This window comes from Dermacentor albipictus, chromosome 7 (assembly GCF_038994185.2).
Source record: "Dermacentor albipictus isolate Rhodes 1998 colony chromosome 7, USDA_Dalb.pri_finalv2, whole genome shotgun sequence".
Classification (NCBI taxonomy): Eukaryota; Metazoa; Arthropoda; class Arachnida; order Ixodida; family Ixodidae; genus Dermacentor; species Dermacentor albipictus.
In genome coordinates, this window is record NC_091827.1 from 36,034,101 (window position 1) to 36,047,730 (window position 13,630).

A 13,630-nucleotide genomic window follows, 5' to 3' on the forward strand; every position below is an offset into this window, starting at 1 on the left:
CCCGTTTCTCTTGTCTTTCATTTTTGCGTTGATACGAGATTAACAGACACGAACACGTCAGCCCTGAATTTTGCTTTCTTTAGGATAATAATGATACCATTTTTCATTTACAAACAAGGCAATACCTCATAACACGTGTTGACACAGCAGAAAATTCTCACTTTTATGATACGTCTACACAAACAATTGCGATAATCCGTGCAGAAATTTGCATCGTCGAGAAACCTTCATGTTATAATAAATTGCATTCGACGTTACTGTTAACACCACGAAAAGAACCAATTTCGACGTACTTGGAAAGCAGTAAGCTTGGGAGTTTACCGGGAATTCGTAATAAGCGCAGATTTTCACATTTCCGTGCACTGCAATAAGATAGAAGAAAAAAGGACGGTTCGCTCAGAAAGCTTTATGTATTTTTTTTCTTTTCATGAACTGCGCATAGTTTGCTTTTTTTCTTTAGAAAAATTGCAGGAACTGCATCGACCTGTAGCGTTCTTGTGCAATCAGGCGAATTGCGATTTCTTGTTACACATACGGTGGGTCACACTCGGAATTCGCGCAAAAGTGGCCTTTCGCGGTAGACGCACTTTTGACATTGCGATCTTGGGTCCCTTACTTGCGTGCTTCGTTCACAATAAATGAGTATAGTATGAAAGAGTCCCTCGCAGCGTTGCCAGACAAGTGGTGCAGAACTTCGCCCAACGGAACGGGTATACACGCCGTTTATCAGGCCGAAACCACAGGTCACGGGCGAAACAGCATGACCTCCAGAAATTCGGCACGACCTCCGAAATTTGGCGGCGCGCGAGAGAGCAGTCGTAGACCGACATTAGAGGACCCCACAGACCGTGCATGCAGTTTGCGTTTTCACTCTGTACTTTCTTTTTTCTTTCCCCCCAATCTGCTGCCTATATGTATATTTTTTTATTCTTCATTTCTCGCGCGTAATTTTCTCTCAGGGTCGGCATAAAAACTGCACGTATCGCGCTATTGAAATGTGCTGCCTTGAATATGTGTGGCACAACCGAGGGATTGAATGGCCCTACGCCCACTGACGTTTTCTTTTGCGTTAGCGGTGCCGTGTGGTGAACTAGAACACTTCAGGTCACGTGCTGTCTAAGGTCACGTGTCTAAGGTCACGTGTCTAAAGTCACGTGTCTAAGGTCACGTGTCTAAGGTCACGTGCTGTCGCGGAGTGTGGGCTCGTTTAGTCACCGTAGGCAAGGCCCTGGTGTTATAGGTTTCACAAGTGTCTGACATTGCCTCTTTGCCTCGTGCAGAAGCTCAAATTCATGCCAGGCAATGTTACCGAGAGGAAGACCATCATGGCCATAGGACTGTACGATTACAGCGAAGGGAATGCGTGGAAGACGTACAAGGACGTGGTCAAGAACGTCGTCGAGTAAGCAAGTCCCGATACGTCACACATAGGAAACCTCGTGCCTTGTCCTAAGTAGCTTGGCGCGGGACTGTAAAAAGTGTAGTGGCACGTATTTTCGGAGTTGTAGAAACTCCACTGGACGTTTCTTGAACTTAAAACAAAGGCACTTTACAAGTGTGATAGTTTGGGAGCGCTTGCAAGGTATCTTAGTTTGACACTAAAGTCGTTCTTGAAGCTATAGTGATGCATAACTATGAATTACACGGTCGACACTACCTAACTTTGAGTCAGCCTCGAACTATCGATAGTACAGATGCTGTCGGTAGTATAAGTATCATCGATAGCCCGCTATCGACAGTACTGTTTATAGCGCACTATTAATACCGAAGGTACTACCGAGCTCACTGTCGGTAGTGCTATCGATCGATGCGCCGCTACCGATAATGTAACATCACGCAACAGTACCTCGACAAAAGCACTGCAGCGTAATCTTGGCGACGTTTCCCATCATCGCTCGAGCCACGCGCTATGCATGCTCTAACGAAAACCCCAACTTCGCGTTGGGGATTTTCGAAGTCGATCTAATCCCCACAACCTCATGCAGGTGGCAGTGAACGCAGCACTCCGGATTTCTGTGAAAAAAAAACGGACAAAACGGCTGTTTAAAGCTTGCGTACGTTTGGTTAGTTCCATTAGCATTGCTTGGAAACAGTGCAGCAAATGCTTACGAGGCACACACACCGTCAGCACAAACTGAGTCTGCGAACCCACTGTTAGCAGCGCACGCAAGAGCGGGTGTGAATCGGGGTACCGAAGCTCAGTCTCCTGAGATTCAGCGATTCTCCCACGAAGTGGCTACCACATGTTCGGATGTTTTTCGCCACTCGATTGACAAAAAAGCGTACCACTAAGCAATGTAGACCGCATTTCAATTACTACATCCGGTCTTTCTGATGGCCGCGTTCCAGCGGCGAAGGCAATTTCCGGGTGTAAAATAATTTACGGTATTGATACGCTCGCTGTTATCGTCGAGACATGGTGTTTTGTGTATTCGCATTCCCTCTACACGTTCCGGCTGAGGTTTGGTGCGCATGCTTTGTATGAACGCCTTTTCTTTCTTTAACTTTGGAGGCGGAGCTTCGAAACGCCTGCAGGCCACTTGATTGGCCGATTGCGACGTCACATGTTTCTTTAGCGTTGGGATCCGGCGAATGCGAGTTCTGTTTGAAAAAAAAGGCATCTTCTGTAATAGCAGGTGGGTCCCTAGAAAAGTGAAGATAGGTGCCCCCATGATGATGTACCTGTGGGCTGCGATTTAGCATCTGCCGTGCTCAAAACGTAAATTAAATTCTGGGGTTTCACGTGCCGGCACCCCGATATCTAATTATGAGGGACGCCGTGATGGGCGACACTAGGGAGTAACTTCGGTCACCTGGTGATCTTTAACGTGCACCTAAATCGGAACACACTAGCGTTTCCGTATTTCGTCACCGCCGAAATGCGGCCGCCACGGGGAGGCATCGAACCCAGGACCTAGAGTTTAGCAGCGCAACATGATAGCCATTTAATTACCTTGGCTATAGAAACGCCCTCATGAACCTGCATTATGTCGCCGATACATCGTAGGATTTGACAGCGTGAAATATTGCCTAGGTAAGTGATTACAGAAAACCCGCCGTGTTTGCTTAATCGCTTTGCCGTTACTCTGCTAAGCACGAGGTCCGCGGATCAAATCTCGTCCACAGCAGCCGCGTTACGATGGGAGCGAAATGCAAGAACGCCCCTGTAACGTCCCTTAGCTCCACGTTAAAGAACCCCAGGTGGTCATGATTAATCCGGCGTACCCCACTACGGCATTCCTCATAATCAGATCGTGATTGTAGCACGTAACACGCCAGAATCTAATATTTAAATAAACACTACATTGCTTTCCAAAAGAAGCAGAGTCTAAAAACATAAAAAGTCTCAAGGACTTTCCTGCGCAGACAAGGGCCGTGTGCGAAAAGACAGCATCTTCTCAGACGGAAAACGTGACGCAACGCAGCTACACATAGAGTTTCACATTAGTATACGTAGAGGGAAATCTGGCGCTGCGTTTGTTCAACCATCATGGGAATGATGGGAAGTACAGGTTTCGGGCTGACGTTCTATTGACTGGTGAACTAGTCTACAACTATTTTTTGGCAGTTTTCGTTTCGCACCAAGCGCAAATGCTATAACCTGCAGTGGGACAGTACAACGCATAGCTCTCTGCCTTTGTTATGTTGCTCGAAGTGGCGATAGCGCGCTGGGCCAGCGACTGGGACGATGCTTGTGTCGCGGTGTGGCGCCGAAGCCCTGGCGAGAAAGCGACGGCATCGTAAACGTCGAAAGAACATGTTTTGGCCGTTTGGGCCTTGGTTTGTTAAGTGTGTTAGGCTGGCGCTGTAGCGTTACATGCTTTATGAAACTTCACAATAGGAAAAAGAAGGCACTACTGATACAAGATATAGACAGTTGTACTTCTAATGGCTTGGCAATAAAATTTTATTGAGGGCTTTATTATACATTGCCCATTTACGTGCTCATTGAAATTCGTGTTTTGGGACTTTGAGAACACAAACTTACTTGTGGTAGGAAAGGTTGCTGATTCCTGGAGTTAATGACGACGCAGAAAAAAAGGAAGTACGTTACATTTTCATAAAAAGCTTCTCCGTTGTATTGAAATCCGAGTAACTCGTACGTGAAATGCGGCCAAGCTGCAGCCGTAAACCCACCCAAAACCTTGCAAGCTGCTTCCACTATTCGGCGCAATTCATTGGCCGTACCCAAGACTTTTCAAACGCTTCCTCATGTCCGAGCTTCAACCTCCCTTATACCAACCGCCACGTACACAACGTGCTCCTGTGTGCCTCGTGTATGCTCCTCTGCGCCGGCTCGCACTCTGTATACAATGCGACTGTGCGTCTTCGATACCGACACCGCTGCCACAAGCGACCACCGCGCAAAAAAAAAATGGAGGCTTATCAAGGTTAAGCCCAGTGGATGCGAAGCATCCACTGGGCTTAACCTTAGCGTATCCTTAGCGTTTGGAGGCATCTTGACCGCATACACGCCCGGCGCAAAGACGCTGGCGTGGTTGCGAGCACACAGACTGACGCGACTGCGGGCGCGCGCCGCTTCATCCCTGGCGTGACGTCACATATCACGTGATGCAGCGATGGTGGCGCCGCCGCCGCGTCGCGCGCGACGGCGCGAACCGAAGCGTGGAGGCCTCCGCCGGACGACGTCCGACGGCGCGATATGAGGCCCCATCTGCAGCCGGTTTGACGTCATCACGTGACGTCACATCATGTGATCTCACTTCAGGGTCAATGGTGGCCACCGCCGGGAGGCGACCGACGGCGCGATATGAGGCCCCATCTGCAGCCGCTGTGACGTCATCACGTGACGTCATGTCACGTGACCTACTTGAAGGTCAATGGTGGCCACCGCCGGGAGGCGACCGACGGCGCGATGTGAGGCCCCATCTGCAGCCTGTGTGACGTCATCACGTAACGTCATGTCACGTGACCCCACTTCAGGGTCAATGGTGGCCACCGCCGGGCGTCGCGCGAAGGCCCGAAACCTACGTTAATATGCTTCGCATAAAAAGAACGTGGTGGAACATCTCCACGCTGCTTGGCTGTAAACGGAGTCGTTGCAAAACAACCGCGTCCGTATACATTGATAACAGCTGGGGTTCTTCTTTACGGTGGCGAATGAACGGTGCTATATATCTTTTGCAGCACTTACAAGGTCGACACCGTGATCGCCATTTCCTCGGCTGTTCAAGCGAGGAGCGAGTCCGAGTGCTACGCCGTGCCTCCGACGGCTCTTTACTCTCCGAACCCGAAGTTCATTGGCCTGGTAAGTCGCGGACTCGAACATTCTGCGACGCGTTTAGCAGATCCAACGATGGACTCACGGCACACACGCACAATGGCCTCCGAGATTGGGCGGCGCGCGCAGTGGCACGTCCGAGTCTCGGAGGCCATTATCGTCCCACCGACGCGTCAGGCCTAGCGTTCCACAGCGCTCGGTACGATCTCTGGCGCCGCGCTTTAGCGGTCGGACCGCACCAAATAAAGCGCCAGCTCTGGGTCTAACTGCTTGAAAACTCTTGTTTTAAAAGCTTGTTTGAAGGCGCTGCTTTTGATGCGGGCGGACGATTAGTCACGTGGCATTTTCCGTTTATCGCGTGCTTCCTCCCTCAGCAAGCTTAAAAGCAAACGAGCAATAAGCACCTAACTGTAAACATGTCGGCTATAAATTTCTTTCAATTTCGCACAAATTTTTCATTGACAGCACGGCATTCAATTGTCATTTGATGGGCAGCAAAATTCACCTATCACCAAACTAAATTCATTGCGGCAAATTTTGACAATTACACACTCTGAGCCGCGAATATCAGGGAGCCTGATAATATGGAATGTTTCTTCATACGGAATGGCAACCCCTCCATGGCGATAATTTCTTTAAGAAGTTAGCTTGGGCCCAAATCCGACGCGGCCTATTCAAATACATGTAAAACACAAGAATGTTTTCCTGTGATAACCCCTGGACTGATTTTACTGAAATTAGTTGCGTTTGAGAAAGTTAAATTCTAGTGACAATTGAAAGCGTAATTTTGTTTTAAGGCCGGAATTTTGTTGAAAAGATTTTCAAAATTTTGCTAGTTTCAAAAAGAATAGAAGCACGAAGTTTACAAATTAATAGCTCTGCATCAAGAACAGATATGGTGGTTCTGTAAAGGTCATCCATTAGATCATTCAAAGCGGACAAATTCTATATGTCAGTTTATATCTTACGTGAATTTGTTACGTTGTGCATAAGGGTTCTGAAAAAGCCGTATTTCCAAATGACAATTTTTTTAGATTCATGTGTAACATATCAATTTAGTCCGCTTTAGATGTCTTATTATGTGTAATTCACAAAATTCTGATATTTTTCATTGCTGCGTTACAGAGTTGTAAACTTGATAGTTTCGTTTTCTGACATTTTATTTATTTTTACCAATTTTTATAAGAAATTGACAACCTCGAAACCTCGAAATGAAAACTTTGAAACCAACAGTCACTAGATTTTTAGTTCTTTTAAATCCAACAAACCTCGCCAAATTTGGTGCAGTGGTTGCCGAGAAAAGCAAATACTCTTTTTACATGTATTTAGATAGGAGAACCCGAGCTAAAGCTTCCTTTTCAGAAGGGCACTATATATCCAGGTGGAACTTTCTCAGGGTACCATATGTCTCTCTGTAATCAATTCTCAGTGATTATAGCTATTTGAGGTTTTTGCGGAAGAACAATACTTTCTAGTTAATATTTAGACGCCGTATGAACGATAAAATGGTAGCAGATGGCACCTCTTCATACCGAGAACGCGTAGCAATAGCCAGCAACTAAGGATGTAATAAATAAGTTTTATAATTTGCCGTGATAAACTCAAGGCCAACAGAGTGCGTGTTATCTTACTACTAGTGCAATCTGCTAGGTGTGTGCTAACTTATACGCGGGCGCGGGATATCCCGGATGTTCCCGTATATGCCCCATACTTCCGCCGCGCGCGTATAGTTTGCATTCTTTTAAAAACAAGGTCTCCTTTGCTGACTTCGCACGGTTTTGGCGTATCTGGGATCACGCTATCTTGTAAACACTTACGGAAAAAAACAGCGTCGATGAGTGCCAAATATAAAGAAAAGATTGATGTAATTGCACGGTAAATACGATACTAATAGGATACGAAATTAACTAATAATGAATATGAAAACGAGACAGACTGGAGAAATATAATCAACATTTACTCATCGAATCATTTGAACCAACCTGTACGTCGACCTTGTCTTCTTTAGCGTCGGCAAGTGGTCGACCCTTTCTTTGTACTTGTTCACTCATAGTACTTTTTTACTGCAAAAATATGTGATGTCCCACCTGCGGTTTGTTACCTTCGAACCTCCTTTTGCAGAGATCGATCGATCGATCGATCGATCGATTGGTTGATTGATTGATTTGATTGATTTAATTTGATTGATTGATTGATTGATTGATTGATTGATTGATTGATTGATTGATTGATTGATTGATTGATTGATTGATTGATTGATTGTACATGCGCCTTTCCGTTATTTTCGCGCGCGTAGATGAACCAGTCCGAGCTGGTGGCGCCCTGGTACCCGTACGAGAACCAAATGGCGGTGGTGGGCCTCTCACTCGAGCTCGGAACACTGCTATACTACCTGCGTAACGACGCCCAGGCCGAGCAGGACATCCCGTACGCTCCATGCGTCGACGCAAGCATGACCAGCCTCGACGTGGTAAGTTGATCACCCCGCCGGTGCGAACAGAGCACAAACAGGGCGAATACTAGCCGGAAGAAACAGGAAGCACCCAGCATGTGGTGCGTAAGAAACTGCCCGGCGGTTGTAATCTAGATCGCTCTATCAAGGGCTATACTGCTGATTCCAGCCTAGCTGGAACCAACTCGCGCAAGACGGGGGTGTTTGAGGATTACTGGGAGAAGGCAGGAGAGAGAGAGGGCCCTAATTGTGCGGCAGTGGACATAAACATAGGCCGAGCATGTTGATAAAGGGCAACCTGAGCAGCAGCGCTCGGGGCGACATCTTGCGAAGGCGTATCCAGCATTAAAACACCCTGAGCTTTTGTTGAAACGCCCGACTATATGCTCCGAACATGTGCTGGCCTGGACGGGTGGACCGGGACATAATCCGTCTAGAACTTTTTGTCTCTTTTTTAATTTAGAAAGGAAAATTTCTAGCGCGTTAGGCTTCACTTAATCATCTGTCACCACCGGTCTTGCTGATCTTGGATATGGCCCCCGGATATTCAACCTGCCACGTCCGCACATTACAGATCCACTATACCAAATTTTCTGACACTCCGTAGAGACCTGGGAACGTCTCCTAGCGCGCTACGAATTGACAAAAGAAATGGGAATGTTGCGCAAGATTTCATACTGCATGGTCGGTTGTCCTCCCCTCTCCCTTTGCGCTATTTTTTTGAATTTTTGTATCCTGCACGTTTATTTATTTATTTATTTATTTATTTATTTATTTATTTATTTATTTATTTATTTATTTATACTGTTTACACTCCTGTCATTCCCTTCTCCACTTAGGCTAACGAGCCATCCTGTCAATAAATGATACATTCATTAATTTCTTTTATTCTCGTATTTTACATCTCAGTACCACGATATGATTATGAGGCACGACGTAGCGGGAGACTCCGGGTTAATTTTGACCACCTGGGGTTCGTTAACGTGCACCCAGTGCATGGTAGACGGTCGTTTTTCAAGCGAAGCTTGTACACGCTAGCCTGCGCCGGCCATGTGGTGATAAAAAAAACAGCTGCCTTCACAGTTGCGCAGCGGCAGAAATTGTTACATATGTAAAAAAACAAGCAATAGACCCATTGAACGGAGAATCCTCCTGCGCCACCGCGCTACTGACGTCATTCTCTCCGCCAATAGGAGTCGCGTGTCTAGGTAGCGCGAGAGGAGCGAGTGTTTCTCGCGTCAGAACACTATCGGAGCTGCGACGGGTCGGCCGCGCGTCTTGCGTTCGGCCGAAGAACAGGCTGCGTTTGATGAACGCCGCCGGGAACTGTTCCGAGAAAGGGCTCGTCCTCGACGTGCTGACGTCGCCGTGAGTGCGCGCGAATGCAACGCGTCACGACAACGAAGAACCGGGGGGATCCCGGGCTTCGCTTGCACCCCTCTTCAAAGTAGAGGAAGAGGGAGGCCAGTGTGTTTTTTGCATTTCGCCCCCCTCGAAATGCGGCCGCCGTGGATGGGATTTGATCCCGCACCCTAGGGCGTAGCAGCGCGACTCCAACGCTACCGCGCCACCGGGCCTATTCATTCATTCATTCATTCATTCATTCATTCATTCATTCATTCATTCATTCGTTCATTCATTCATTCATTCATTCGTGCATTCATTCATTCAATGTATATGCAGGCTATTTCAGCGAACACTGAAAAAAAAAATTATCTGTGGCAGATAGCGTAATTGTAGTCCATGAGCTGATCTACTCGAAGAGGCGGACATTACTTGCCCAAAAATTGAAATGCATAATCGACTAATTAAAAATATACCTAATTAGGTTTTAGCTAATTATGGCACATATCGCAATCTACAAATTTTAGCGGGAGAGACTGCAAGGCATATCCACTTGAAAAGGATTGTGTGGACTACATGATTTACGAGACGTACGCCGTCAAACTTGCGGTAAACATGCACTGTCGTTCCACTTACTTTCTGAACAAAACGTCGTTTCCTGCACTGAAGCACACAAGTGAAACACGTGGTATATGTATCGCAGCCCAACTGTTGCATCAGAGTGTGTGAACTGCGTCCAGGTAACCTTAACGACCTGTTGAATGATCATCTCCAAACCACCGCCGACGACAGATGACTGAGATGAGTAAAAGTGACAGATTTAGTTTTGCATATAGCTAAGCGAGACCCTGTGCGTGCAACGTTCGCCCTGAACTGAAAAACGACTCATACAGCAGTAAGCATTAACTACGTACAAGACCCAAAAGTCGAAAACTAGCGTGGGTCCACAAGCCGTCTTGCGTCGCCCTTGCGGCATTGCTTAGCTTAAAGCAACAGAGTTAATTCGTAGTACCAGCACAGTGATTACGTTCATTACACGTTATTGTTCGTCCCCTTTTTACTCTAACATGCATTCTGTTCGTATTCACTTGTAATAAAAACTTTTATTCCTTATTTTTTCTTGCTTTCAAGCACCTTCCGATTTTCCCCGCTGTGGCATCCCGAGCGCTCCACCCAACGCTGTCTGCGTTTGACCCAATTCTCAAACTCTGCTGCTTCTCTAAGCCCAAGAGCAGCTGTACCCAACGCGGCGTAGGAGCCCAGAGTCATGCGTCCCCAATTTTAAATCTCTATACATGGTTGTACAAGGAAACGTGGCAATTATACCTTTCTCAGAGGCAAAAGCTACGTCACCGGATATACAAGTTTACTGTATGACAGTTGTAATTAGCTGTGGCACGAATTCAACGTGGCAGCGAATCACGAAACACCTTTTCTTCCAGCTTTGCGCGCACGGTCAATCCACGCCGATCAGTCGCGATGGCAACCCCGTTGCTGTCGCCGGATATGCGTCGACGGCATCCAAGAAGAAAGTCTTCTTGGCGGAGATACTCTCGACTTTCAGCAACAAGGTAGGTCCAGCTGGAGACGTCTAGCACATATTATAGAATTCATCGCCACCGGGAGATGATTTCGTGTAACGAAGAAACCTTGTGACATGCCCGACACGAACAGTTGAAGGAAAATGTATGAACGAACGAACGAAACTTCATTTCTTGTCCTGCTTGCAAACGGGTATATAACAGACGGCAAGCGAAAGCTACAACCACCGCGTTTGTGAAACTCCGCAGCTTGAGCGCTCGTGTAGCCCCGCACATTGGGGTCGCGCTGTTGAAGGCGAGACACCGCAGTGGCAAGAATAGGTGAGGCATTGCGTCGTTCAGGAAGTGTAGATATCATGACTCAGAATACAACAATACGTTCACAGAGGCGGCGAAGAGAAGCCGACGAAGCCCGGCTGGCGCCTCAACTGTTGCCGTTAACTATACCGTTCGGACCTTTGGCCGGGGTGTTTGGGAATGCGGCCATTCAGCGTGGTTCTGGTACGATTTAGTAACGGCTATAACAACATTACTCGAAGTACATAGCTGGCAGCTTTCACGGAAGGATAACAACTTGCAGTAAACGTATTAACCAAACACGCTTGGTGAGTTCACTCGATGACCATACGCGAGCACTCGATGACCTTGCGCTAACACTCGCTGACCTTGCGCAAGCGCTCGATGTCACTACGTTCGCGGGGAGCGCGCATACGTTTCCCCAAAGGGAACGTTCCGTGCTGCCGCTCCCTCTGCTATTTTCGCTGCTCCGCGCCTCCGAAACTCGTCAGATGGCCTGGCTTCCAACACTGGGCGCGCGAGAGCTCGCAGTGCTCATCGAGGCTCCGTGCAGCCATCTCGCCTTAATAGCTGCTGAACGTCGGGTGTCGCGTTCGCGAACCGCAGCAGATCACGCGACCTCCGACACACTGCGCTCGCTTCGCACATGCGCCGTCGCAACAGGGACAGCAGCACCGACTCGAAAGAAAAAATTCAACACAGAAGCCACAGATTGGTACTTTACGGAATCTATACGTATGCAGCTTGAAGTGGCTACAGCGGGGTGGGTTTACTTAGGACCAAGATAATCGGAAATCTTGGGTATACAGGTATCTTAAAAGCGGATTGCTTGCTTTGGCTAAACCGTGCGCGTTTCCTTTGGACGCGGTATTTTGGGTCACCAAAGCCGCTACTGCGCGGCGGTATACCGCACCACCATGCGGTATACCGCTGTGTTGGGCTTGCACTATCTTCAGGATCCACGACCCACGAATACAGGTAGACGCGAAAAAATCATCAGTGTTTAGTTCCCAAGGAAAGCTAAACACATTTTAAAAAATTCGCCTTCCATGATTCTTCCTCCACCTTGCTGGCTTCCGCAGAACTGGTTTGCAAAACGAGCACATTATAGCCTTCCTAGCGAGGTGCTGTGTGTCTGCGCTAGTCTGAGAGAAACGGACATTTAAAAAGTCAAGCTAACATTATAACATTCTCCCGGGGACGTACAGCTGATTAACGCTGACAGTTTCGCGTCGGTCCCATCTCGGGCCATCGAGGTGCGCGACCACCTCACAACACTGGACGCACTCCTCGCCCGGTCAGCGTTATGAGACGCCTGGTATCATGGCCAGGGCGCTGTTCCTTCTTCATGCAGCAGAATTCGCCTTGCGTGCAGCGTCGCGGCCAGCATGCATGCAGCGCCCGCATAAATTTTAGAACATCCTCCGAGCCGTTCAAGCACAACGCTAGGCCTTGGTATCGCTGTCAAGTTGCCAACACTTTTTGCCCATATACGCCCCACCACAAGGTCTGCCACAAAGAGTTCCTTTCAATTAGGATGACTCGATGTCCTCCTCGCCCGCCGCTCCGTACAGAGTGGAGGCAACCGCGGCGTCTACAACGGCGTTGGGTACGCGAATGGAGGACGCCGTAGTAGACGCCTTTAGCGGACGCCGTAGAGGGACGCGTTTTCGGCGCTCGTGTGTATCCGCGGTTGTCTTCGCCTTGTACGGAGCAGCAGGCGAGGAGGACATCGATGCCCTCTACTGTCAAGGGCGGCGGAGAGACACCGCGCGCTGTCCGGAGGAATGGGGGAGGATTTGGTGGTAGGTGTACCGGTCGCCGACCGATGAATAACGATGCGTTGTTCCACCGATTTCTTATTGCAACTCATTCATTCAGAGTTTATGCGAACGTTAATGCTCACGGCCGGGAGGAGCGTAGGCAGAGTGGGCCCTCCTGTAACGTATTGTAAGGAACATATCCCGCTTCACGTGCTGCACTGCAACTGAAGAACTTGGGTGCTGTGCACTAAACCTTGCTATCCCTTTCAGTGTGAAAGCAAGATCTGCGACTTTGTGTGCTGTTTGCGCCCGCTGTGCATACCGTAATTATGAGCCAGCGCCCGAGGTAGCAAGCCAAGCGATCAGTCAGCTAATATCTCCCGCACGCCATTAAAGTTTGTCTATCTCTCTTCGAGCGAAACTGCCACTTGTTTCTTTTCATTTTAATCTACATTGGCCAAAATTTTCTGGCGTGACCACCTTCCTGGATTGATTTTTTTTTTCACCCAGTATCAACGAATGGCCACCGGTGCAGGCTTCCGCAACCGTATGGCGTGGCTGTTGTACAACGTTCACCTCGGGGACCACACCAGGGATTGCACCGGACCGTTCGACGCCCTCGCGAAGGTCTGTCAGCAAATTAAGGACCGTTCGTCTTGCTAGGACACCGTGACCTCAATGGAAATTCTAGTTAGCATCAATCGTGGATGCGACCGCGACGTCACCTCATACGCTAGCTACACATTTGTGACGACGGCCACAGATACTTCTATATGTCTCCTAGCGGGAAAAGCCGGCGTCTCGGCGAAAGCTGTTTTACTATAACTGTCATTAATGTGTGTATGTTGTCACATTGTTGTTGTTATTTTTCAATTTTAGCAAATTTCACTCTTTGAATTTCTCGCTCGTGCGCCGTCTGGCGATATCTGTGTGCCCAATAAACATATTTGTGCACACAACCTGGTCACACTTCGATAACACGGATGTTTGG

General features: G+C 48.2%; 1 protein-coding gene across 1 annotated transcript in view; it reads left to right on the forward strand.

The window, feature by feature from the left end:
- Positions 1 to 13,630, forward strand: part of LOC135905712 (uncharacterized) — a 22,491-nt gene extending 8,861 nt beyond the window's left edge. The window contains exons 7-11 of the mRNA XM_070521199.1: positions 1,281 to 1,402; positions 5,149 to 5,269; positions 7,539 to 7,712; positions 10,481 to 10,609; positions 13,150 to 13,630. Coding sequence (XP_070377300.1) covers positions 1,281 to 1,402; positions 5,149 to 5,269; positions 7,539 to 7,712; positions 10,481 to 10,609; positions 13,150 to 13,302 — 699 coding nt within the window. The 3' untranslated portion in view covers positions 13,303 to 13,630. The remainder of the gene's footprint in view (positions 1 to 1,280; positions 1,403 to 5,148; positions 5,270 to 7,538; positions 7,713 to 10,480; positions 10,610 to 13,149) is intronic.